Source organism: Mauremys reevesii, linkage group 9, assembly GCF_016161935.1.
Source record: "Mauremys reevesii isolate NIE-2019 linkage group 9, ASM1616193v1, whole genome shotgun sequence".
Classification (NCBI taxonomy): domain Eukaryota; kingdom Metazoa; phylum Chordata; order Testudines; family Geoemydidae; genus Mauremys; species Mauremys reevesii.
This window is the reverse complement of record NC_052631.1, coordinates 56,725,974-56,750,283: the sequence shown is the minus strand read 5'-3', so window position 1 is coordinate 56,750,283 and position 24,310 is coordinate 56,725,974. Positions and strand designations below refer to the sequence as shown.

At 44.4% G+C, this 24,310-nt stretch overlaps 1 protein-coding gene across 1 annotated transcript in view; it reads right to left on the bottom strand.

Moving 5' to 3' along the window:
- The window catches only part of LOC120372006 (SLAIN motif-containing protein-like), a 73,616-nt gene that overhangs the window by 21,427 nt on the left and 27,879 nt on the right, over positions 1-24,310 (bottom strand). Inside the window, 2 exon segments of the mRNA XM_039488640.1 lie at positions 12,677-12,817; positions 23,208-23,357. Coding sequence (XP_039344574.1) covers positions 12,677-12,817; positions 23,208-23,357 — 291 coding nt within the window.

The window sequence follows — 24,310 nt, the reverse complement described above, 5'->3', positions numbered from 1 at the left end:
CCATGGAGTTGGCGCTTATGACCCAGACCACTAACCTTCCGGCGACCACGGTGGAGTAGTCGAGGCCCAGGTTTGCCTGCTGCCTCTGGTGACCAGGAGTGGCACTGTGATTCTGGGCGGCCCCTCCAGAACCATGATCGATGTCTAAGAGACTGCCTGGGGGAGGGTGACCGGGGTCTAGGCAACCTGTGGCCTGAAGTTCGCCAGTACAGGAAATGGCATTGCGGTTCCGGAGTCACATGTCTAGTAGGCAGGGAGCGCATCAGGGACCTGGGTCTTCTAGCTGGAGAGCTGGGATATGGTGCTGGGGTCCGAGGCCGCAGAGACGGAGATGTGCGCCTGCAGTCTGGTGACCAGGGGTGCTCAGCCATCCTGCGAGGCTGCACTCCGATGACTATGGCCCAGTACTGAAGGGCAAGGCTAAGTCATCCATCTGGCGTGGCGGCTGCACAGCCAGTCGGCTTTGCTCTTTAGCCACCAGTACCACTTTGGGCACTGACAGCCCTGGGAGAGGCTGGGGACCCTTGCCGCTTCCCGGGGTCAGGGGTAGATCCCTAGCCGGACTGGGGGGGCTGACCTCAGCGGTACCCCCGTAAAGCCTCACAGTGCGTGTGTGGCCTGACAAAGGTCCTTTGCCCACAGCCCCCTTGTCCTTCGGTGCCGAGGGGCTCCTCTTCTTTGGTGCTTCTTTCGCACCGAAGCCAAAGTACTCGGTGTGGGTTCTGCTGCAGAGGGCTCCGACGCAGGGCGAAGCGCAGCCTCCATGAAGAGGGTCTTTAAGCGGATATCCTGCTCTTTGTGTGTGCAAGGATGAACGTTTTTACAAATACGACACCTGTCCTTTCTATGGGCTTCCCCCAAACACTTCAGGCAGTTCTCATGGGGGTCACTGGCCTGCTACATGACACACATGACTTGAAGCCGAGAGAGCGAGGCATGCCCCACTCAGGGACCAAGTCCCAGCCGGGACTCTAAGTACTCTAACTTAAACACAAAGACTATCTAACTACTATTAGCTATGTACATATTAGGTAGAACAAAGGTCTATGAAGAATCGCTAATGCTCTTCTGAATTGTAAAGAGGAGGCACTCCAACCAACCCTCACAGGCGATAAGAAGGAACTGAGAGGGCAAAGAGCCAGCGGTGCCTGATATACTGACGCATGAGCACAACACTTAAGGGGGCGCTACAGCTGATCCTAAGGCAAACGTCTCTGACAACTGTGCAGGTGGGTGTGCACACACCTAGAATGGAATCGACAGGAGCAAGCACTCGAAGAACCACCATTTTTATGAAAATCAGTCACAAGTTATGATGTATTGCTCTAAAGGAATAATAATATGGTAGAGATGGGTGGGGTGGAATATTCATAATTATTGTTCTATAGACCAGTGGTTTTCAAACTGTGGGTCACGACCCAGTACTGGGTCATGGAATATAAGGCACTGGGTCGCAGTGGCTCTGGTCAGCATCGCTGACTGGGCCGTTAAAAGTCCCGTCAACGGTGCTGCTCGGCTAAGGCAGGCTAGTCTATGCCTGTTCTGACACTGCGCTGCGCCCCAGGAGCAGCAGCATGGGGCTCCGCGTGCTGCCCCCTCCCTGAGCACCAGCTCCGCACTCCCATTGGCTGGGTGCAACTTGGTTGGGTCGCAGGCATCAACAATTTTCTTCAACTGGGTTGCCAGAAAAAAAGTTTGAAAACCACTGCTATAGACTACAGGAGCCACCTACAGGGCTAAGAATATATTTACTTACAGGTTTAGAGTTCACAGAATATATTGTACGTGCGCTGTAGGGAGTAATTAAGCATGTGGTTGTGACTGCAATTTTGATAATAAGCAGTTTAAGTACATTATTAACATGAAGTAAGAGAATGTATTCAATTACAGTTTTCATATGTAATTTTGTACCTACCAGATTTTCCAACAGGTTCAGGGAAAGATTTGTATTTCCATTTACAAACTGCATAGGTCAGCGAGCAAAGGGGCATTTTTCAATCCAGCCCTCTTTGGATCCTCAGTTGTACTACGAACAACTCCTTTTCCCTATCATTCAAACACTAGCCTCTGTCCAATGTGAAATAATCTATTTAACTGATACTTATCTCAAAGCCCCTTTGTCAAAGGTGTGGAATAAATGCTCCTCATTACTAACCCTCATTTGTAGGATAACCCCATTCTCTCCCCCCAGTCACCCTAAGTATCTAAGAAGGTCTTCTGAATTGAGCAATCTTTTCATATGTTTCTGGATAGAATTTTAAGTTTGAAGTTCTAAGAAGACTATGATAAACAGGCTTTTTATTATTATTAAGTTATAACACTAAAACTCAGATTTTAAGGCCAGAAGGGACCATCATGATTGTGACGTTATCTGATTAAAATATGACCATATAGATCATTGTTGCAACCACTGTTATATATTTGCAGCAAATATTGTACAAAGGTAGCAGAGTGAGGTGTCTATGAAAAGGTTATGATTTGCTGTTTATGATTATGCTACTATCTGTATGCATGTATCATTTTTATATGTGACGTTATAAGTATTGGCTCTATATTTGGATTTCAAATGTTTGCTCCTGGGGTAACAGTTGGAGAGACTGTTCAAATTAAGTGGCTCATCAAGAAACACTTGGTTGACAATGGACTATGCGAGACACCCATTTACCCTGAGTGGACAGTCATGTAAATATGCTGTCTGGAGTGTAGCTAATGACTTCCTGCAATGACTAAGGGAAATTGGGCATGAACATGTGACTTGCCCATGTGACTTCAAACTCCATCTTGTTGCTGTAATTTTCCACAGTAAGAACAATGGGATGTCCTCCACATGACAAAAGCTATAAAAGGCCCTGGGAACACCTCCATTGTGTCTTCAATCCTGCTTACCTCTGGAGGAACCTTGCTACAAACAAGCTCTGAACAGAGCTCTGAACAGAGAACTGAATGAGCCATCCAAGTTGTGGATATACTCCAGAGACTTGACTTAAGCCAGCAGTTTATTCCATCACTGCTATAAGCCTGAATCAAGAACTTTGCCATTACTGTATGTAACTGATTCCTTTAACCAATTTTAACTCTCACCTTTCTTTCTATGAATAAACCTCTACATTTTGGATACTAAAAGACTGGCACCAGCGTGATTTTTGGGTAAGATCTAAGTTATATATTGACCTGAGTGTGTGGCTGGTCCTTTGGGATCAGAAGAACCTATTATTTGATTAGACTGATTGTAAAGAACCACTCATCTCTGAATCCAGTGTTTTTGGTGGTGATATAAGAACTGGAATGCCTGAGGAAACTGCCTTTATGTTTTCTTGTTCGCCAGTATGGTGAAACAGGAGTTTACTTTTGTGGCTGGTTTGGTATATCTTACAAAAGAATAACCACCAGTTCTGGGTTGTTTGTGCCCTATTTTTCAGCAGTTCATCCTGATTTGGCATCCTCAGATGTGACCCACTAAGGCACGGTTACAGTGGCGTAGTCTGGCTAGGATCCACAGAACCAGGTCAATTAAGCTTTGGATCAGAACCCCACACTACTAAAATCTGAATTTTGATATTGAGAGTTTGAAAGGTTAAAGATCAGTGACGATCAGCCAGAAGGCATCAGCAGAAGCAATGAAACTGCAAGCCCTGAGACAGCCTGTGTTTTGAACATGAACAGAAAATGGCTAAAATAAAGAAAGAAGCTTCTGAAAGAGAGAAAGATGCCCATGCCAGGCATATGGAATGTCTGGCTGCTGAGGAGAGGGTTCGTCAGATGCAACAAGAAACTGCCAGACTTGAGCTCCAAGTCAAAAAAGCAATGGAACAGCAGCAGAAACTGCATAATCTTGCAAATCCAGTTTATAACAATGTTGGTATGTTGTGTTACTCTGAGCAGTTGTCTGTGTTTAACCAGTTTTGTTATGGCCAGGGAAAGGATGACTCTAACCTGGGAAATGTGGCAAATATCTGTTTGTCTGTGAATGAGGTTTCTGAATGTCTGTCTAGTGTCTCAGAAGTGAATCTAAAAATTAGATAAGGCACAGGAAGAACTCACTGATCAGGAAAATGTTTATCTAGAGCAGATTAAAGTTGATGGTCAGGTTGAAGTGCTAATTGAAAAAGAAAAGGGTAGATTTTTTATGAGTTGGCTAGTGAAGTTTGTGAAAGTAAGCCTGAAAGGGGGAAAAGTAATGTGCTTAAAGTAGCTCAGTGTGATAAACTGTTGCTTTTCACAAACAGTAGCTTATCTGTTGAAGGAAAAACTGTTTCCCAATTGTTTGCTTGTTGCAAATAGCAGTGTGCCTAATGAAGGAAAATGTACCTCAGTTGTCCCAGAGTTGGATTTGGATTTAACTAAAGCCCAGGAAGGGCATTTCCTAAGTTTGTGTCTGCGAGGGAGAATAATATTATAACTAGGTCACATCCAGTTGGTGTCATAACTAGATCCCAGAGACCAGACAATTCTGGTGCTTCTATTTTGCCTGTTGCTGGTGTGGTGCTGGATAAAGGTATGACAACTCTGTTTAACCAGGTTGATATCATAGCCAGGGCACAAGGAAAGCACGAAGGTAATCTGACTAAGTTACCTACTGACAGTGTGGAAACTTGTAACAAGGATGTGTCTAATCCTGTGACTATGAAGTCTAGCAGTTTACCTGAAAGGGGTTTTTGTAAAAATCCCCCTGATGTAACACAGGTGATTCTGGATTTAAGTGAAACCCAGAAAGAGTCTGTTGTTGCTCACAAAAATGTTCCTTTAGAGCAGGTCCTAGGTGAAAAGGGTAAGGGCAGAATTTCTGTGAAAAATGGGTTGTTGCTTAGAAAGATTCCTAAAGATAAAAATCTTCAGGGTAGTTTTTGCAAGCAGTTTGCTGCAACTGATGGGTGTGGAAGTGATTTCATTGAGTTAACTCAGGGTGAATCAGTGTATAGAGAAAGCAACAGTTTGTTTGGAGACTTGTTGCAGTTCCTAACTGCCAGTCTTTCTGAGGTATATAGATCCACTGACTTTGCTGTGGAAAGACCCAGTGTGGATAGCTTTGAGAAGGTTTTAGATGGAATGAAAATTGTCAGGGAATTTGAACTGCCCTATGACCAAGTGGTTGAGTTTGGCCAGCTTGTTGGGATGACAATGTTGTTGGGACATGAATGTCCCCATGTTGATTCTTTAAGTAAGCAGTCTGTGACAAAGGTACTGAGGAAAGATTGGGTTACTGGTTTTTCAGAGCAGAACAGCCTTATGACTGAACCCACAAGGATGCAGGGGATGGCAGGTAAACTCATCTCTAGACACTTTGGATACATGTCTTGTAGTCTCTTAGTGGACTTGACATCTGATTCCATGTGGAAGCAGAGACTGGTAATGGAAGGACAAAAGAACCTTGAGTCTAACATGGTAGTGAAAATGGATGGTATTGCTTTACGACAGAGTCCAGCCTTGGAATTGGTAAAGGTTGAGGATCTGAAAACTAGAAAACAAGCTAGTGTCTGTGTTGATGCAAATTACCTGACTGGGGAGAGAAAGACTTGCACATAGTTGCTAGCAAAGAGGACACACCCATCCAGCCAATGGGTTCTGTTATTCAAGAGAGCTCAGATTTTCACCCTACTGGACAGAGAGGAAGGGAAAGATTAAACCTTGCAAATAAAAGCCACAGGTTAACCCTAAAATGCCAAAACCCCAATGGTATTGAGCAAAGGCGTGGCATAACAAAAATGATTGTAAATATACACCTGCAATGAATTCGATGTTAATATTAATGCTAATGTTAACTTTTGTGACTAATGTGTTGCTAATACCAAGAACTGTAAAAATGTACAATGTGCCTAATCTTTTGGAAAAACCCTTGAACATGTTAAGAGTGATAAGTAAGAGCACACTTTATGCTAAAAGTCCTTGTAATACTGATATTTCACAGTTAGTGCCTTAACTAATCTTGAAACTGTACATAGGAGAAAAGACATTGCAGACCTAATGTGCTGTATGAGAAGGGAAACTGAGGCACACTACCATATTGCTTTCATGGCTAAATGCCAAGATTCCTACACTATGAGGAAAGTTAATATCTGCATTGACTTGTTAATTGGGTTCCAAACATTTGCCAGAGCTTATATAAATAAATTAGCTATTTTCTTTAGCTCTTGGAAGATAACATGAAACATACAGGCATTATACTGCAAGAGCAGATCCAATCCACTATTGGTCTAACCAAGTTTTACCTTGGGTTTGTAAAGCGTTTCAACAATATTGTTAAACGTGATTTTAGTAAACCATTTTGGTTATACATTGATACTTCTAATATTGGGTTCAAAGCTGTAGTAATACAGAACCAAGAATGGGAAATTCCTGTGATGCATTCTGTAAAGTCTGGGACACCACTTCCTGCATCAATTTTGCATTGGGAGTGTGACATTATCTGACTAAAATATGACCATATAGATCATTATTGCAACGACTGTTATATATTTGCAGCAAATATTGTACAAAGGTTGTAGAGTGAGGAGTCTATGAGAAGGTTATGACTTGCTGGTTCTGATTATGCTACCTGTGTGCACGTATCATTTTATATGTGAAGTTATAAGTATTGGTTCTATATTTGGATTTCAAATGTTTGCTCCTGGGGTAACGCCCACAAGGTAACACCCATCTTGGAAGGACTGTTCAAACTTAGTGTCTCATCAAGAAACACTTGGTTGACAATGGACCATGGGAGACACCCATTTACACTGAGTGGACTGTCATGTAAACATGCTGTCTGCAGTGTAGGTAAATGCTTCGTGCAATGACCAAGGGAAATTGGGAATGAACATGTGACTTGCCCATGTGACTCCAAACTTGTTGCTGTAATTTTCCACAGTAAGAACAATGGGATGTCCTCCACATGACAAAAGCTAAAAGAGGCCATAGGAACACCTCCATTGTGTCTTCAGTCCTGCTTCTTACCTCTGGAGGAACCTTGCTACAAACTATCAAAGGGTTAGCTGTGTTAGTCTGTATCAACAAAACAAAAAAACGAGGAGTACCTTAAAGGCTAACAGATTTATTTGGGCATCAGCTTTCATGAGTAAAAGAATCCACTTCTTCAGATACATGGAGTGAAAATTACAGATACAGGCATAAATATAGGCACATGAAGAGAAGGGGGTTACCTTACAAGTGGAGAACCAGTGTTGACCATGCCAATTCAGTCAGGGTGGATGTGGTCCACTCCCAATAATTGATGAGGAGGTGTCAATACCAAGAGAGGGAAAGTTGCTTTTGTAGTGAGCCTGCCACTCCCAGTCCCTATTCAAGCCCAAATTAATGGTGTTAAATTTTGAAATGAATTGTAGCTCCGTAGTTTCTCTTTGAAGTCTGTTTTTGAAGTTTTTTGGTTGAAGGATGGCTACTTTTAAATCTGTTATCGAATGTCCAGGGAGACTGAAGTGTTCTCCTATGGGCTTTTGTATGTTACCATTCCTGATTTGTGTCCATTTATTCTTTTACGTAGATACTGTCCGGTTTGGCCAACGTACATGGCAGAGGAGCATTGCTGACACATGATGGCATATATCACATTAGTAGATGTGCAGGTGAATGAGCCCCTAATGGTGTGGCTCATGTGGTTGGGTCCTCTGATGGTGTCGCTTGAGTAGATATGGGGACAGAGTAGGCAACAGGGTTTGTTACAGGGATTGGTTCCTGGGTTAGTGTTTCTGTGGTGTGTAGTTGCTGGTGAATATTTGCTTCAGGTTGCAGGGGCTGTCTGTAAGCGAGGTCTGTCTGTCGGATACAAACTGAAGCTTTGAACAAAGGACTGAATGACCCATCCAAGCTGTGGATGTATTCCAGAGACTTGACTTAAGCCAGCAGTTTATTCCATCACTGCTACAAGCCTGAACCAAGAACTTTGTCATTACTGTATGTATTATAGAGTCATAGACTTTAAGGTCAGAATCGTGTCTGACCTTCTGCACAATGCAGGCCATACAATCTCACCCATCCACTTCTATAACAAACCCCTAATCTATGTCTGAGTTACTGAAGTCCTCAAATTGTGGTTTGAAGACCTCAAGCTGCAGAGAATACTCCAGCAAGTGACCCGTGCCCCATGCTGCAGAGGAAGGCGAAAAACATCCAGGGCCTTTGCCAATCTGCCCTGGAGGAAAATTCCTTCCCGACCCCAAATATGGTGATCAGTTAAACCCTGAGCATGTGGGCAAGACTCACCAGCCAGCACCCAGGAAAGAATTCTCTGTAGTAACTCAGATCCCATCCCATCTAAAATCCCATCCCAGACCACTGGGCATACTTACCTGCTGATAATTTGGCAATTGATCTTTCATTAATTGCCAAAATTAGGCTATCCCATCATACCATCCCCTCCATAAACTTATCAAGCTTAGTCTTAAAGCCAGATATGTCTTTTGCCCCCACTACTCCCCTTGAAAGGCTGTTCCAGAACTTCACTCCTCTAATGGTTAGAAACCTTCGTCTAATTTCAAGTCTAAACTTCCTAGTGTCCAGTTTATATCCATTTGTTCTTGTGTCCACATTGGTACTAAGCTTAAATAATTCCTCTCCCTCCCTAATATTAATCCCTCTGATATATTTATAAAGAGCCAGCATATCCCCCCTCAACCTTCTTTTGGTTAGGCTAAACAAGCCAAGCTCTTTGAGTCTCCTTTCATAAGACAGGTTTTCCATTCCTCGGATCATCCTAGTAGCCCGTCTCTGAACCTGTTCCAGTTTGAATTCATCCTTCTTAAGCATGGGAGACCAGAACTGCATACAATATTCCAGATGAGGTCTCACCAGCGCCTTGTACAACAGTACTAACACCTCCTTATCTTTGCTGGAAATACCTCGCCTGATGCATCCTAAAACTGCATTAGCTTTTTTAACGGCCATATCACATTGGCGGCTCAGTCATCCTGTGATCAACCAATACTCCGAGGTCCTTCTCCTCCTCTGTTACTTCCAACTGATGTGTCCCCAATTTATAACTAAAATTCTTGTTATTAATCCCTAAATGCATGACCTTGCACTTTTCACTATTAAATTTCATCCTATTACTATTACTCCAGTTTACAAGGTCATCCAGATCTTCCTGTATGATATCCCGGTCCTTCTCTCTGTTAACAATACCTCCCAGCTTTGTGTCATCCGCAAACTTTATTAGCACATTCCCGCTTTTTGTGCCAAGGTCAGTAATAAAAAGGGTTAAATAAGATTGGCCCCAAAACTGATCCCCGAGGAACTCCACTAGTAACCTCCTTCCAGCCTGACAGTTCACCTTTCAGTATGACCCGTTGTAGTCTCCCCTTTAACCAGTTCCTTATCCACCTTTCAATTTTCATATTGATCCCCATCTTTTCCAATTTAACTAATAATTCTCCATGTGGAACCGTGTCAAATGCCTTACTGAAATCGAGGTAAATTAGATCCACTGCATTTCCTTTGTCTAGAAAAGATGTTACCTTCTCAAAGGTTGATTCATTTAACCAATTTTAACTCTCATTTTTCTTTTTATGAGCACAGTAACTCCTCACTTAAAGTCGTTCCAGTTAATGCTGTTACATTGCTGATCAATTAGAGAACATGCTCATTTAAAGTTGCACAATGCTCCCTTATAATGTTGTTTGGCAGTCACCTGCTTTGTCCACTGCTTGCAAGAAGAGCAGCCCATTGGAGCTAGCTAGTGGGGGCTTGGAACCAGGGTGGGCCGACAGACCCCCTAAGTTCCCTGTGCTGCAGCTGCCCAGCAGGCTATCAATTGCGAAGCAATTCAATTGTCCCTCCCCCTAATGCTGTGTGCTGCTCCTGCCCTCTGCCTTGGAGCTACTCCCAGGAGCCTCCTGTGCGGGGACGGGAAGAAGGGTGCTGTCTCCCTCCCCCTGCTCCTGTACCCCACCTCCACAAAGTAGGGGGGGCACACAACAGGGCTCGGGATGAAGGGAGCTTGCTGGCAGCAGCTGCTGTCTCAACTTGCTGATCTACTTAAAAAGACAATGTACTTAGAGTGTGGTCAGCGTACTTAAAGGGGTAATGTGCGTCCCTCTCTCACACACATGGTGTGTGTGTCTGTCTCCCTCTGCCATGCTGTCTCCCCTCCCTCCATTCGTGCTGCCTTGTAGAGTGTGAGGCTATATTAACGACAATGTGTTAACCCTTGAGGGCTCAGTAAGGCTTTTAGCAGTAAGGCATTCCCTGGGAAATATCCCACCCTCTGACTCCACCACCTCAACCAAGCTTCACAATCATCATTGCTGTGTACAGTATTAAATTGTTTGTTTAAAACTTGTACTGTGTATATGTATATATATAAAATATAGTCTTTTGTCTGGCAAAAAAAAATTCCCTGGAACCTAACCCTCCCATTTACATTAATTCTTATGGGGAAATTGGATTTGCTTAACATCATTTCGCTTTAAGTAGCATTTTTCAGGAACATAACTACAACATTAAATGAGGAGTTACTGTAAACCTTTAGATTTTAGATACTAAAGCAGAGGTGGGCAAACTACAGGCCACGGGCCACATCTGGCCTGCGGGCCCCTCCTGCCCGGCCCCTGAGCTCCTGCCCCCTGCTCCTGCCCTGCAGCCTCAGCTTCCCCTGCCGCCGGCGCAGCTGCAGAGGCCAGCCTGACCATGGTGGTGTGGATGGCTCCAGCCAGGCACCTGTCCTGGTGCTCCGGGCATGCAGCTCTAGCGCCGCCAGCCACCAGTGCTCCAGGCAGCACGGTAAGGGGGCGGGGGGGTTGGATAGAGGGTAGGGGAGTTCAGGGTGGTGGTCAGGGGGCGGGACGGTCAGAGGGCAGGGAACAGGGGGGTTGAATGGGGTCGGGGGGCAGTCAGGAAGGAGTGGGGGTTGTATGGGGGGGTAGTCAGGAGAGGAGGAGGGGGTCAGGGAAGGGAAAGGGGGGGGGGATGGGGGCAGGGGTTGTCAGGGGACGGGGGTTGGATGGGGCAGTAGTCCGGGGGGGCATCTGGGGGCAAGAAGCAGGGGGGATAAGGGGTAGGGCCGGGCCACACCTGGCTGTTTGGGGAGGCACAATTTCTGAAACCTGATGCGGCCCTCAGGCCAAAAAGTTTGCCCACCGCTGTACTAAAGGATAGGCACCAGCGTGATTTTTGGGTAAAATCTAAGTTATATATTGACCTGGGTGTGTGATTGGTCCTTTGGGATCAGAAAAACTATTATTTGATGAGACTGGTTATAAAGAACCACTCATCTCTGAATCCAGTGTTTTTGGTGGTGATATAAGAACTTGAATGCCTGAGGAAACTGCCTTTATGTTTTCTTGTTAGCCAATGTGGTGAAGCAGGAGTTTACTTTTGTGGATGGTTTGGTATATCTTATAAAAAGAATAACCACCAGTTTTGGGTTGTGTTTGCCCTATTTCTCAGCAGTTCATTCTGAATTTGGCATCCTACGGCACAGTTACAATGATCATCTAGTCTGATCTCCTGCACATCACAGGCCACAGACCCTCATCCACCCACTCCTGTAATAAACCCGTAACCTCTGGTTGAGTTACTGAAGTCCTCAAATCTTCATTTAAAGACTTCCAGTCACAGAGAATCCGCCATTTACCATAGTTCACACAAGCAAGTGACCTTTGCCCTATGCTGCAGAGGAAAGCAAAAAAAAACAACCCCCAGGATCTCTGCCAATTTGACCTAGAGGAAAATTCCTTCCAGACCCCAAATATGGTGATCAGTTAGACCCTGAGCACACAGGCGACCATGATCATCCAGACACCTAGGAAAGAATTCAGTGTAGTAACTCAGGGCCCTCCCTATCTAGAGTCCCATCTCTGGCCCCTGGAAATGCTTGTTACCAGCAGTTGCCGATGGGCCACATGCCATTGTAGGCAGTCCCATCGTACCATCCCCTCTATAAACTTACCAAGCTTAGTCTTGAAACCAGTTAATTTTTTTTGCACCCACTGCTTCCCTTGGGAGGCTGTTCCAGAACGTCACTCCTCAGTTAGAAACCTTCATCTTATTCAAGCTTATTCAGTTTACGTCCATTTGTTCAAATGACAACACTGACCCTTAACTTGAGTAACTCCTCTCCCTCCCTGGTGTTTATCCCTCTAATGTATTTATAGAGAGCAATCATCTCTCCCCTCAGCCTTCATTTGGTTAGGCTAAACAAGCCAAGCTCCTTAAGTCTTTTCTCTTAAGGTAAGTTCTCTATTCGTCTGATCATCCGGTAGCCCCCTTCTCTGCACCTGTTTTAGTTTGAATTCATCTTTCTTTACAGAAAGTGGAGAATGGAATTATTATGTAGCCCAACTGCTCCATATTTCTTTGTTCTTCCTCTGCAACTCTATGCAAGACAGTGACTGGAATTCTCAGCTAGGACCTAATCCAACTCCCAGTGAAGTCAATGGAAAGGCACAGAGTAAGATTTTCAAAGGTACAAACGGTAATTAGATACCTAACTCCAGCATGGACTTTTGAAAAATCACCTCCACAATCATTTTTATGCTTAACATTTTCAATTAATGACACTTATCTTATCAACCAGGTGTAGGTGGACATCTTAGAGCTGTAGAATTTAAAGTTAACTTATAAAAGAAAATGTAGTACATTTAAAGTGGGCTATTAAAATCTTGTATGTTTGGACAGTTGAAATCTATCTGCATTTCCCTACAATTCCAATTACAAGACTAACAGAAAGGAAATTGCTGTCACATACTTTCTTCCTGTAGGCGTGCCATAACCTGGACATCAGTCAAGTCCTGCAGCTTATATCCCATAGAGATGGAGTCATCAGATGTACTCAGCTCACTGTCTACAGAGGACTGAGAGCTCAGTGCAGAATGCATGCTCAAGTAACCTTCAGGAAAAAAGAAAAGGAGACAAACACAGAACAATGAGGAGCAGAAAATGCTTTAGGCACCCACACAGAACCAATGATAAACTGTGTAATTTTATTCCAATGCCAGTTCCAGTCATGATGCAAAGAGATAAAGTTCAGCGCTGAGGTGGCCCAGCTTATTTGCTAGGAATAATTTACACAAGTCAGTAATGGCTGCAGAAGAGAGCGTGTTCCACATCTATCAGTACATTTTATGAGGTAGAGCCTGGCATGGTGCTTTGTGGCCTTCTCGAGAGGAGGAGAAATGCTCATTCTTTAATATGGACTTGAACCCAGAAATAGCTGCCAGAACATTTCTCTCGGTATTTAGTGTTTTTTGCACTTTTTTTGAGAAAGGTAATGCTGCAGCGCCAATGGCTCAATGTGAAATCTCAGGAGAACTTGCTATGGCATTTACATCTGGCCATAAGAGTGCTAAGATCTGAATCTCTCACACAGATTCACTCATTGAGTGAAAAGTCATTCAGTTTAATCTCAGTGACCCAATGGAAGGCAAAAAGCCCTCCTGTACTATTCAAATTATGAAGAATTACAACAGTGAGTTTGTTCTATGTGAGACAAGCTGTCACATAATATCCTTATGCAATGGTAGGTTTTATACTACGTACTTGTTATCTCATCCTCTGTTTTCCTCACCCCTGTTTCTGCCACTTTTTGCATCTTGTCATAAACCAAGACTGTGAAATTCTTTATCTATCTGTACAACACCTAGTACAATGAAATCCTTATTGGGACCTTTACATTGACGTAATATAAATAATAAAATACAAATTAGCAGGCTCTCTCTCTGATTAAGGAGAGAAATTTCTACTACAGGCACATACATGAATGAAAAAAAAATATTTTCAAATGAAAGCATTCATGATTTGTAATGTGAAAGTTTACCTAATAACATTTGTTTAATGATGTAAGTTTGGAAAGTCAATATTTTCCCACAGTACATTTATGAGATATTCCAATAGTTTACAGCGGGATAAGGTATATGAATACAGACCAGTTTACTGGCATACATTTGTTGGCGAAAGACATTTTCCTTACCTACAAGTCGTTTTTGGTGAACTGGTTACACCACTATTCATCCTCTGGTCTCAGGCAAATGGCAGTCAATCCAACATAGAATTGTTTGTACTCTGGCCCTTCTTCCCTTGTATTTTCTCCTCCTGCTTGGCAGCAGAGGAATGACTGCTAAAGGGTATCTTCTTATCCCACTTTACTAACCTAGCAGCTTAGTTAGCATATCTCCAGCCTCTTTCCATTTCATAAATACTGGATAAAAACAACCCTAAATACTTTTCAGTTCACATGAAAAGCAATGTCACGGGGGGTGGGGAGGGAGAAATCGAAGGGTGTGAAGATCTCTACATGGCAATTGCCTGCCTCCTCACTGATTCACATGACAAATTACTATAGCATGCACTAGAAGCAACCAAATGCCAAAATACAGAGATACAGATCCCATTACTTGTACAGTTATTTTAGGGCTGAAGAGAGAGAGAAAAATGAGTTCCAAACTAATAATAACTGCCCCTATATAACGGTTTGGACTGAGGAAGCAAACCCGCAAAAGAGAAGAACCTTAAGAATATGAAAATATAGACTCACAAGATTCTGTGCCTGTCTTATAGGAGTTGATATCACTAACATCTAAAGTAGGGTGAAGAGTGCAGCTTCCTGCTGAGAGTTCCTGCTCCTGTGGCTAGATCGTCGGGCTCAACGGGTAGTGATCAATGGCTCCATGTCTAGTTGGCAGCCGGTATCAAGCAGAGTGCCCCAAGGGTGGGTCCTGGAGCCGGCTTTGTTCAATATCTTCATTAATTACCTGGAGGATGGCATAGACTGCACCCTCAACAAGTTTGCAGATGTGACACTAAACTGGGAGGAGTGGTAGATACGCTGGAGGGTAGGGATAGGATACAGAGGGACCTAGAAAAATTAGAGGTTTGGGCCAAAAGAAATTTGATGAGGTTCAACAAGGACAAGTGCAGAGTCCTGCACTTAGGACAGAAGAATCCCATGCACTGCTACAGGCTAGGGGCCGAATGGCTAGGCAGCAGTTCTGCAGAAAAGGACGTAGGGGTAACAGTGAACGAGAAGCTGGATATGAGTCAACAGTGTGCCCTTGTTGCCAAGAAGGCTAAACGGCATTTTGGGCTGTATAAATAGGGGCACTGACAGCAGACTGAGGGACGTGATCATTCCCCTCTATTCTGTATTGGTGAGGCCTCATCTGGAGTACTGTGTCCAGTTTTGAGCCCCACACTACAAGAAGGATGTGGAAAAATTGGAAAGAATCCAGCGGAGGGCAACAAAAATGATTAAGGGGCTGGAGCACATGACTCATGAGGAGAGGTTGAGGGAACTGGGATTGTTTGGTCTGCAGAAAAGAAGACTATGGGGGGATTTGACAGCTGCTTTCACCTACCTGAAAGGGGGTTCCAAAAGAGGGTGGATCTAGACTGTTCTCAGTGGTACCAGATGACAGAACAAGGAGTAATGGTCTCAAGTTGCAGTGGGGGAAGTTTAGGTTGGATATTAGGAAAATCTTTTTCACTAGGAGGGTGGTGAAGCACTGGAATGGGTTACCTAGGGAGGTGGTGGAATCTCCTTAGTTAAAAACCTCTAAGGTCAGGCTTGACAAAGCCCTGGCTGGAATGATTTAGTTGGGGATTGGTCCTGCTTTGAGCAGGGGGTTGGACTAGATGACCTCCTGAGGTCCCTTCCAACCTTGATATTCTATGATTCTATGACAGAGGGTGAGGCACTCCTATGGTAGGAGAAGCAATACAAGTACTAAGATAAACAGAAGTTCTGTATCTTTAAAACAGACACTTTCAGTACAATGACCTTTTCCTCTTTGTCCTCATCTTTTCAAAGACATCAAAGATATTTCCAGCAGCTAAGCAAAAGTAGCAAGTTGATAAGATGTGGTGCATTGAAAAAAACAGCACAATGTTCTTCCAAAGACATTACCTTCCACCCTAAGAGGGCAAACCTGAAATACTCTGGACTGGCCAGTAGCAAGCAACAAACTCTGGGTGTTCTATATGCAAAGTCTTTTCTGAGAAAGGACTGCATAGATTTAACTTTGCATTAGTTATTCATGATGCACTAATTTTTGACAATCCTACTGACCAGTGACTTACTAAAATAAAAGCATTACCATACTTCTGTTTCTGTTCTGGTATTCCACAACAGATTTTACACTTCATTAACTGAGGGCAAGTCTACACTAAAAAATTAAGTCAATCTAAGTTACATTGACATACAGCCATTGCAGTAATTAAATCGCTTTTGCGTGTTCACACTACACTCCTTGTGTCGACGGTGTGTGTCCTCACCCGGAGCACTTCAACCAATTTAACTGTGAGCGTGAGGCATTGTGGGATGGCTTCTGAAAGGCAGCAACAGTCAATATAAGCAACGCAGCGCCCACACTGACTGCATCGACTTAAGCACTATGCTCCTTTCTGAGGTGGAGTTATTGAAGCTGGTGTAGTGGGAGAGTTACATCAGTGGAAGCTACATTTTAGTGTAGACGTTTACAGAGTTAGGTCAAAGTAAAAGACAGTTACCTTTTCTGTAACTGGGGTTCTTTGAGAGGTGTTGCTCATGTCCATTCCACAATAGGTGTGTGCGCTCTCCACATGCGCCGGTGCTGGAAGTTTTTCCCCTAGCAGTACCCATAGGGAAGCGCCCCTAGCAACTCCCAGAGTGGCGGCTCTATAGTGCGGTATAAGGGGCGCTGTGTGCTCCCCCCACCCTCAGTTCCTTCTTGTCAGACAACTTCGACAGAGGGGAAGGAGGGCGGGATGTGGAATAGACATGAGCAACACGTCTCGAAGAACACCAGTTACGGAAAAGGTAACTGTCTTTTCTTCTTCGAGTGATTGCTCAAATGCATTCCACAATAGGTGATTCCAAGCTATATCTGATGATTTAGTTGGGGATTGGTCCTGCTTTGAGTGGGGGTTGGACTAGATGACCTCCTGAGGTCCCTTTCAACCCTGATATTCTATGATTCTATTATCTGTTGGAGGTGGGTAGGAGTCCTCTCTGGTTTGGGAGACGATCGCATAATGCAAGGTGAACGTGTGAACCAAAGACCATGTGGCAGCCCTATAAGTGTCCTGAATGGGGACATGGGCTAAAAAGGCAGCTGACGACGCTTGCGCCCTCATCGAGTGCACCCTCACAATTGGCGGCGAGGGGATCCCTGCCAGCTCTTAACAGGTACGAACACACGAGGTGATTCAGTTGGAGAGCCACTGAGTGGAGATCGGCCGACCTCCCATGCGTTTGGCTGAGGCGATGGACAGCTGCGAGGACTTTCTGAATGGCTTTTACATTCCAGGTAAAAGGCCAGAGCCCATCTCACATCCAGCATGTGGAGGCAGCGCTCCTCACTGGATGCATGGGTCTTAAGCGTTGTGCGGGAATCTTTCAGGCCATGCAATTTCACATCTATCTGTTCCACAAATGGCCTTGCCATCCAACAGAAGGTCCTGTAACAAGTTCTGCGCCTCGCTGGATAGCCCAGACAGCAGGAGCCACGATGCCCTCCTCATGGACGCTGCGGAGGCCATAGACCTTGCAGCCGTATCCATAGCATCCGACACTGCCTGTAGGGTTGCCCTGGCAGCCGCTGTACCCTCCTCCACCAGAGCCTTAAACTCCTTCTTGTCATGCTCTTGGAGGGAGTCCTCGAATTTGGGTGGAGAGCCCCACAAGTTGAACTCATCTCCCCAGGAGGGCTTGGTGGTTCGCCACCCTTAACTGGAAACTCAAGGACGAATAAACCTTTCTCCTGAATAGATCCAGTCTCCTTGAGCCTTTATTCTTAGGAGTAGGGGCTGGTTGGCCCTGCCTCTCCCTGTGGTTGACCAACTCAACCATCAGGGAGTTGGGGGCAGGATAGGTGTACAGGTATTCATACCCCTTGGCAAGCACAAAGTACTTCTGTTCCGCCCTTTTAGAGATAGGGGGCAAGGAAGCCGGGGTTTGCCAAAAGGCGTTTGAAATCTTTGCCACCCCTTCATGTAGTGAGAGGGCCACCCTGCCCAACGCTGAGGCCAAGAGGATGTTGAAGAGGGAGTCCGAGGGTTCCTCCACATCCTCGGCTTCAAGGTTAAGGCTTGATACCACCCTTTTCAACAGTTCCTGGTGGGCTTTAGAGTCCTCCTGCAGGACAGGCAGAGGAGGGGCCATAATTGCCTCATCAGGGGAGGATGAGGAGAGGGGTGCAGTACTCTGCGTACCCACCAGTGCCGCAGACCCCACCACTTGGTCCCCCTCCGGGCACAGAACCGGTAATAAACGCCCCACCGACTCCTTCCTCAGAGGAAGAGATAGGGAGGCCGATGGTCTCTCCGAGGCTCCGGCCACTGAGTGAGCCACCACTGGGGGCTGCATCAGGGGCCACGGGGCCCATTGGTACCACGGTGCCGGCCAAAGAGTCCAGTGCCACTGCACCTGCTGTGGCACCAGCAGAGCAGGCTGTTCAGCCTGACTAGCCTGTCCCAACGACTGACGACTGCGAAGGGAGACTGCGACGGCGAGGTGCCAGTGATCAACACCTGTGACTGCGGGAGCAGTGCCGTGGCGGGGACCTCGACCAAGACAAAGAATGGGAACAGTCCCTCGAGGCAGAGTGGTACCTGGAACCAGACAACCTGGGAGTCGATAGGGACCGGCACAGACTATACACGGGGCAGTTGCTGAGCAGCAAACAGCGTCAGGAACATTCCCTAGACCATGAACGGTACCGACCAGGTGGCAACTGAGGGAATCCAAGCGGTGGCTTGCCTCTGGACTGGGGAGCCAAAGATGGTGGTGCCCCTAGTACTGGCAGAGACATAACGTCCTGGGTCGCTTGCAGGACCTCCGGCGTGGAGGGCACCCAGACATCCGGGGAGGTTGATGCAGAGAGGGCCGGGCTACTCCACTCAACCTGAGTCGGAGGCCGGGAGGCCGACGGGGACAGAGAACTGCCCAACATGGGTCTAGTCTCTGCCCCGGTCTTACTCTGGTGTCCCGGTGGAGAAGACCTCTTCTTTGCTTTCTTGGAACGTCCTGCGAACGGGGAGCGGTGCTGGCTGGTGGAAGGCACCGAAGGGTCACTGCGCACTGATGCCACGGTGCTTGGTGCTGACTCGGAGCGGCGCACCGGAGTCAGGGTCAAGGCCGACTCCATCAAAATGGCTCGAAGCCGAATGTCTCGTTCCTTCTTAGTACGAGGCTTGAAGGATCTGTAAATCTTGCAGTGATTGCTGAGATGGGTTTCCCCCGAACCACATAAACAGTCAGCGTGAGGATCACTCATGGGCATTGCCCGCTTGCAAGTGTTGCACAACTTAAAGCCCGGGGCATGCCCCGACCCAGGCGCACTAAACTAACTCTAAACTAAACTACTTTAACTATAGGTGTTACTATGAACTAACAGCATCCAAGAGGGAAGCTGCAGCCAAGCTGGAGTAGAGCAGTTCCGATGCACCTTCACTGGTGGCAAGAAGGAACTGAGGGTGGGGGGAGCACACAGCACCCCTTATACCGCACCATAGAGGCACCACTCCAGAGGTTGCTAGGGGCACTCCCCTAGGGGTACTGCTAGGAGAAAAATTTCCTGCACCGTTGCACGTGGCGAGCATGCACGCCTATTGTGGAATGCACATGAGCAATCACTCAAAGAAGCTGCCTTACATTGACCTAACTCTGTAGTGTAGACCAGGCCTCAGATAGCAAATAATTTTTGTGTGGAGTGAAGTGATGAGCAACTGTAGAAAGATTTTCGTTTACTACAAGCCATTTACAAAGTTTGTTTCTATCCCATTCTTGAATTCTTTCCTTTGAAAGTGTCCTGATAGAAGGGATAGGGGATGAAGAGACTCATAGGTGCTAGGATAATACAAATAATAAAGAAGGTGGTGGTCGTGGTGAAGAAATACAAAAGAATTTTCTCCAGAATGGCAACAAAATACTTCAATATGCAGTATACCAGGAATTCATCCTGACAGAATCAGCCACCGCTCTCCTGGAATCATTGGCATCTACAAGACTACAATAATGGGCAGAGACGGGGGAGGCCATAGACTTCAAGTAATCAAGTTGTAAAGCATGGGCCCTTTTGTGGTACTTAGGTGGGATGGCACCATCACACACACAAGTGATGCAAATTACTGCTAACAGCATTGCCAATCTTCTACCAAAAAACTCAAAGACAATTGTAAGCCAGTGAACAAAAAGATGAAATAACAGCTCAAGGAATCTTGTGCATGAAGTGCACCTTTGTCAAGTTTCTGCCAACCCTTCCTCCCTCAAACAGAAAAAGCAGCTGACGTTGATGGCATCCTTCCAGACTTTCTTAAATATCTTAGATCAAGAGGGCGCAACTGGAAGCCTACAATATTCACAAAAGTCATCATGACCAGCAAACTTCCAACAGCTTGGAGACAATCCATGGCCATCACTATTTTAAAACCTAGAAAGCTATCTCCCTATCGCTCTCCTTTGGCAAGGCTGACCCCCATCCTGGAGACCACAACGAACAGGGCAAAGCTGCTGTGACCAAGCTTTTGCACTAGCTGCACACACTGAGGCCAGCTGCCAGCGGAAATGACTGCAGCTTTTATCGACTTCTCATTGGCCTATGATATCATCATGGCATAAGGGTTTACTGGTGAAGCTTTCCAACCTGCTTCAACACAACCAGACATTTTGATTCATTAAGTCAATGTTCTCGGACAGAACATTCTGTGTCCATCTTGGAAGTCAGGGTAGCCAAAAGTGGAGTTTGAACAATGGCTTCCCACAGGGATCAGTACTAGCACTGCCCCTTTTTAACTTGTATTTTAAGTGATATGTTCAAAACGACATGCTGCATCATTTATGTTTATGCTTGGCACTAACGACACAGGCCACAACACTCAAGAAAGCGGAAGACACCCTTAATGATCTGAAGAGACTGGAAAACTATTTTTGGTACTGGTGGCTCATACCCAATCCATCAAATACGGTGTTTCAACTTTTCATCTTAACAATTCTGAAGCTAAGAGAATGCTAAATGTAAACTTTTGGGGCAAGTCAATTGCTCACAATCCTAATATCTGCTATCAATCACAGCCTTATCTATCAACAATATCTGAAGCAGGGGAGCAATAAAATGAAAAGTCACATTAATATACAAAAGCTAGCAGGTTCTAGTTGGGGTTGTGACTCTCGAATGCTACAAACTGCAACACTGGCTTTCGTTTAACTCCATAGTTGAGTACCACGCACCCGTTTGGGGAAGACGCTCTCGCACAGACCTTGTCAACACCTAGCTAAAGGCAGCTCTGACACTTGTAACTGGCACCCTGAAGTACACTCTGCTGCCCTGTCCTCAAGTCCTCACAAACATCCTTCCTTCAACCATCTGGCAAGAGATAGTAGCACTGTGCAACAACAACAAAAATCACTCACTCACTTGGCAATTGCCTTAAGTCCTGCTGACCATTCTGGGCATCTGGTGAAGCTCTTCTGTCATCTGTCAGCCAATGGGAGTTGCTCCAAAATACTATTGCATAAATGTTTCCAACCCCCACCCCTCACCAAAAGGCAAAAAAAGATCTATTTTTCTGATGTTTAAGAAATTTGCTTGGTAGTTCAAGATTTATATTCAAGGAACTTTCCATTGGACCAGGAAAAAGTCTTGGATTCTCAAAGTCAAACCCATTGCAGATCCACACCCCCGAGCGACATAGTTATACCAACCTAACCCTGTAACCACAGCATTATGTCAGCGGGAGAGCTTCTCCTGCTGACATAGCTAACACCTCTCAAGGAGGTGGATTAACTACACCGACAGGAGAGCTCTCCCCCTGTCGTTTAGAGCGTCTTCATTAAAGCGCTACAGTGGTGCAGCTGGACTGATGCAGCGTTTTAAGCGTAGACTTGCCCACAGTCACTAATAGAACTGGATTCCTGATCTGAACAGTCCTTTTGAGTAACCTCATATTAAACAAATTAATAACTAATTCAGCTCCTCAAAATACACTGCAACTATAAAAGAGATCCTTTCCTATAAAAATCAACCTACAGAACTTAAATAGTAAAAAGAAAGAAGAGTGTCCAAATAATTCAGTACTTCCAGAAACAGTGTTCTATTAAATCTAAAAAATCAAGGGGGGGAAAAAGTAACATCTCAAAAGCATACCTGCATCTGTCAAGATATCTGCATGTGAGGTTTTTAAAATATTAATGTGACTTTGAGTTTCAAGACAGACTGTGTTAAACATGCATTTTTTTTTTGAACATGCAAATCAGGTCTACACAAAAATGAAACAAGAGAAATTCTTTTGATAGGAAACCAAAGGCAGAGCATTGCTCTAACAGCAAACTAACCATGGGCTGCATTTAGGAGGGTTAAATGCTATCCCCGAAAGAGTCCATGTACAAATTTCATTGAGAGCAGACCATGTGCATCCAAAGGGCAGACTCTGATCTAAAGTGTTCAGGAGAAAAACTAGTAGTTTAATCATCATTTGACACAAATTAGAAGTTTTGGTCCCAAATTCCAATGAGGACAGATCCTCTGATGAAAATATGAGACGTATATAAATTATTCCTGTTGGAGGTCTTGGCCATCTTCTAATTTAAAAGTAATACAAATTTTATTCCAACAAAACAAGCAAAAGCTTTCCATCAGATTTTACTATTCCAATCTTTATTTAGCTACTCAATTATTTCACCATCTCTCTAAAAGGGGGAACTGCAAAGAGTTCGGTGTTTAGAGACAATTAGTATAATTTTCAAAAGCACCTAAGTCACTTATGAACTTATGTCCCATTAACTTTCAGTAAGACTTCAGCCCCTAAGTCCCTTAGGAGCTTTTGAAATTTTTACCCAATATCACCAAGTAACCATCTGAATTCAAGGGTTTTTTTTGGTTTTTTTTATGGTTAACTCTTTATTGTTTTATACTGGGCTATTTAAGGAGCAATGCTTCTTTGTTTTGTTTGAACCTAAACAGCTGTTTCATATTTTTGTAATGCCTAAAGTTAGTACAAATTAATTAGTTCTAAATATATATATTCAATTTAAATATATATAGATATAGATAGATATATAGAGAGAGATTATCACAAGACATTCAGGATGCAAGGAGGCTCCTTCCATGGTGAAGTTACCACTTCAAAAGATTCCCAATGGCTTCATGCATAGCTGAGGCTAGCAATATAAACCAATTTAAGTTATATCCATTGGATTCTCCTTTTCCTCACATCCCAAGATTCCCCCCCCCCGCCAAAAAAAAGCCAACAACAATTCTTCTTGCATAGTTTTAAAAGTTTCACTCTGCATTCTTGATATGCCATACCTGAGCTGCCACATGTTAGTAGTGGTTTGTTAGTTGATTTGAGGTGCCCTGGAGAGTTTAGTGCATTGCTACAGGAGCTTGTCTCTGTATTCAAGTTATGTGCACTTGGTGATGCCAATGGACTGCAATACAGGTTTTTCCACCTACCAGCTAGAAGGAAAATACAAGAAAGCCATATATATTACCAAATTAGCTTTGAAAATGAATGAGGTTGGGGAGAAAAAGGCAGTAAATCAAACAGGACCAAGCATTATCATCAGCATTTAGAATCATCCATCACAATAAGTGAAAAGCCACACGATATTTCTTCCTCTACTCGGCCACGCCCTTCTCCCCAACCCCTTACCTTGTATAATCACCTGTTTAGTATCCCAAGTGCAGCTTCTTCACCAAGACTGAGATTTTTCAAAGATGAATGGCCTTTTTCTTTTTCTTTTTTTTTTGGGGGGGGGAGGGGGACGGGGCAGGAGGGTGATCTCAGCCTTGGTCTTCAAAAAGGACTTTAAAATTTTGAAGCAGATCAATGAAAATGTGATGCAGAATTTAACTGATACTGAAAAAACATCATTAGTCTTTACATTCAGATGTGCACATTTCTTTGGATTTGTATTCTTGATATTAATATCAAAGTATTAAGCTACTTTGATATAACTTTGGCTCAAAACTTCAAACAAAGATGTTTAAAATATCTGATGTGCAAAACCCACACCCCAGAAACAATAAACAAAATACTGCAGATTAAAGACAGACAGATGATGCTCTAGTTAAAATGAAATGGGGGAGGTACAAAGCCTGATCAGAAAAGAGCTCAGCTCAAGAGAGTACTTTAATGGAAATATGAAAGAGAAAGTGAATGGTTAATAGAATAAAGACATCTTCATCCATCCTCTAGGTTACAGAAAGTTCACCAAAACAGACTGAGTTTTTAACCAAACCTGGCTCTACAACCTACATTCAGCTATCATACACCATCCTATCTTAAGGCCTGACTCAAAACAAATCTGATAATGTGCCTTGCTGAACATACTGTCAGCACATAACTACATTAAAAATACACCCTCCTATCAAGGACCTAGGCCCACATGGCTGAAGTAGGATTTCTT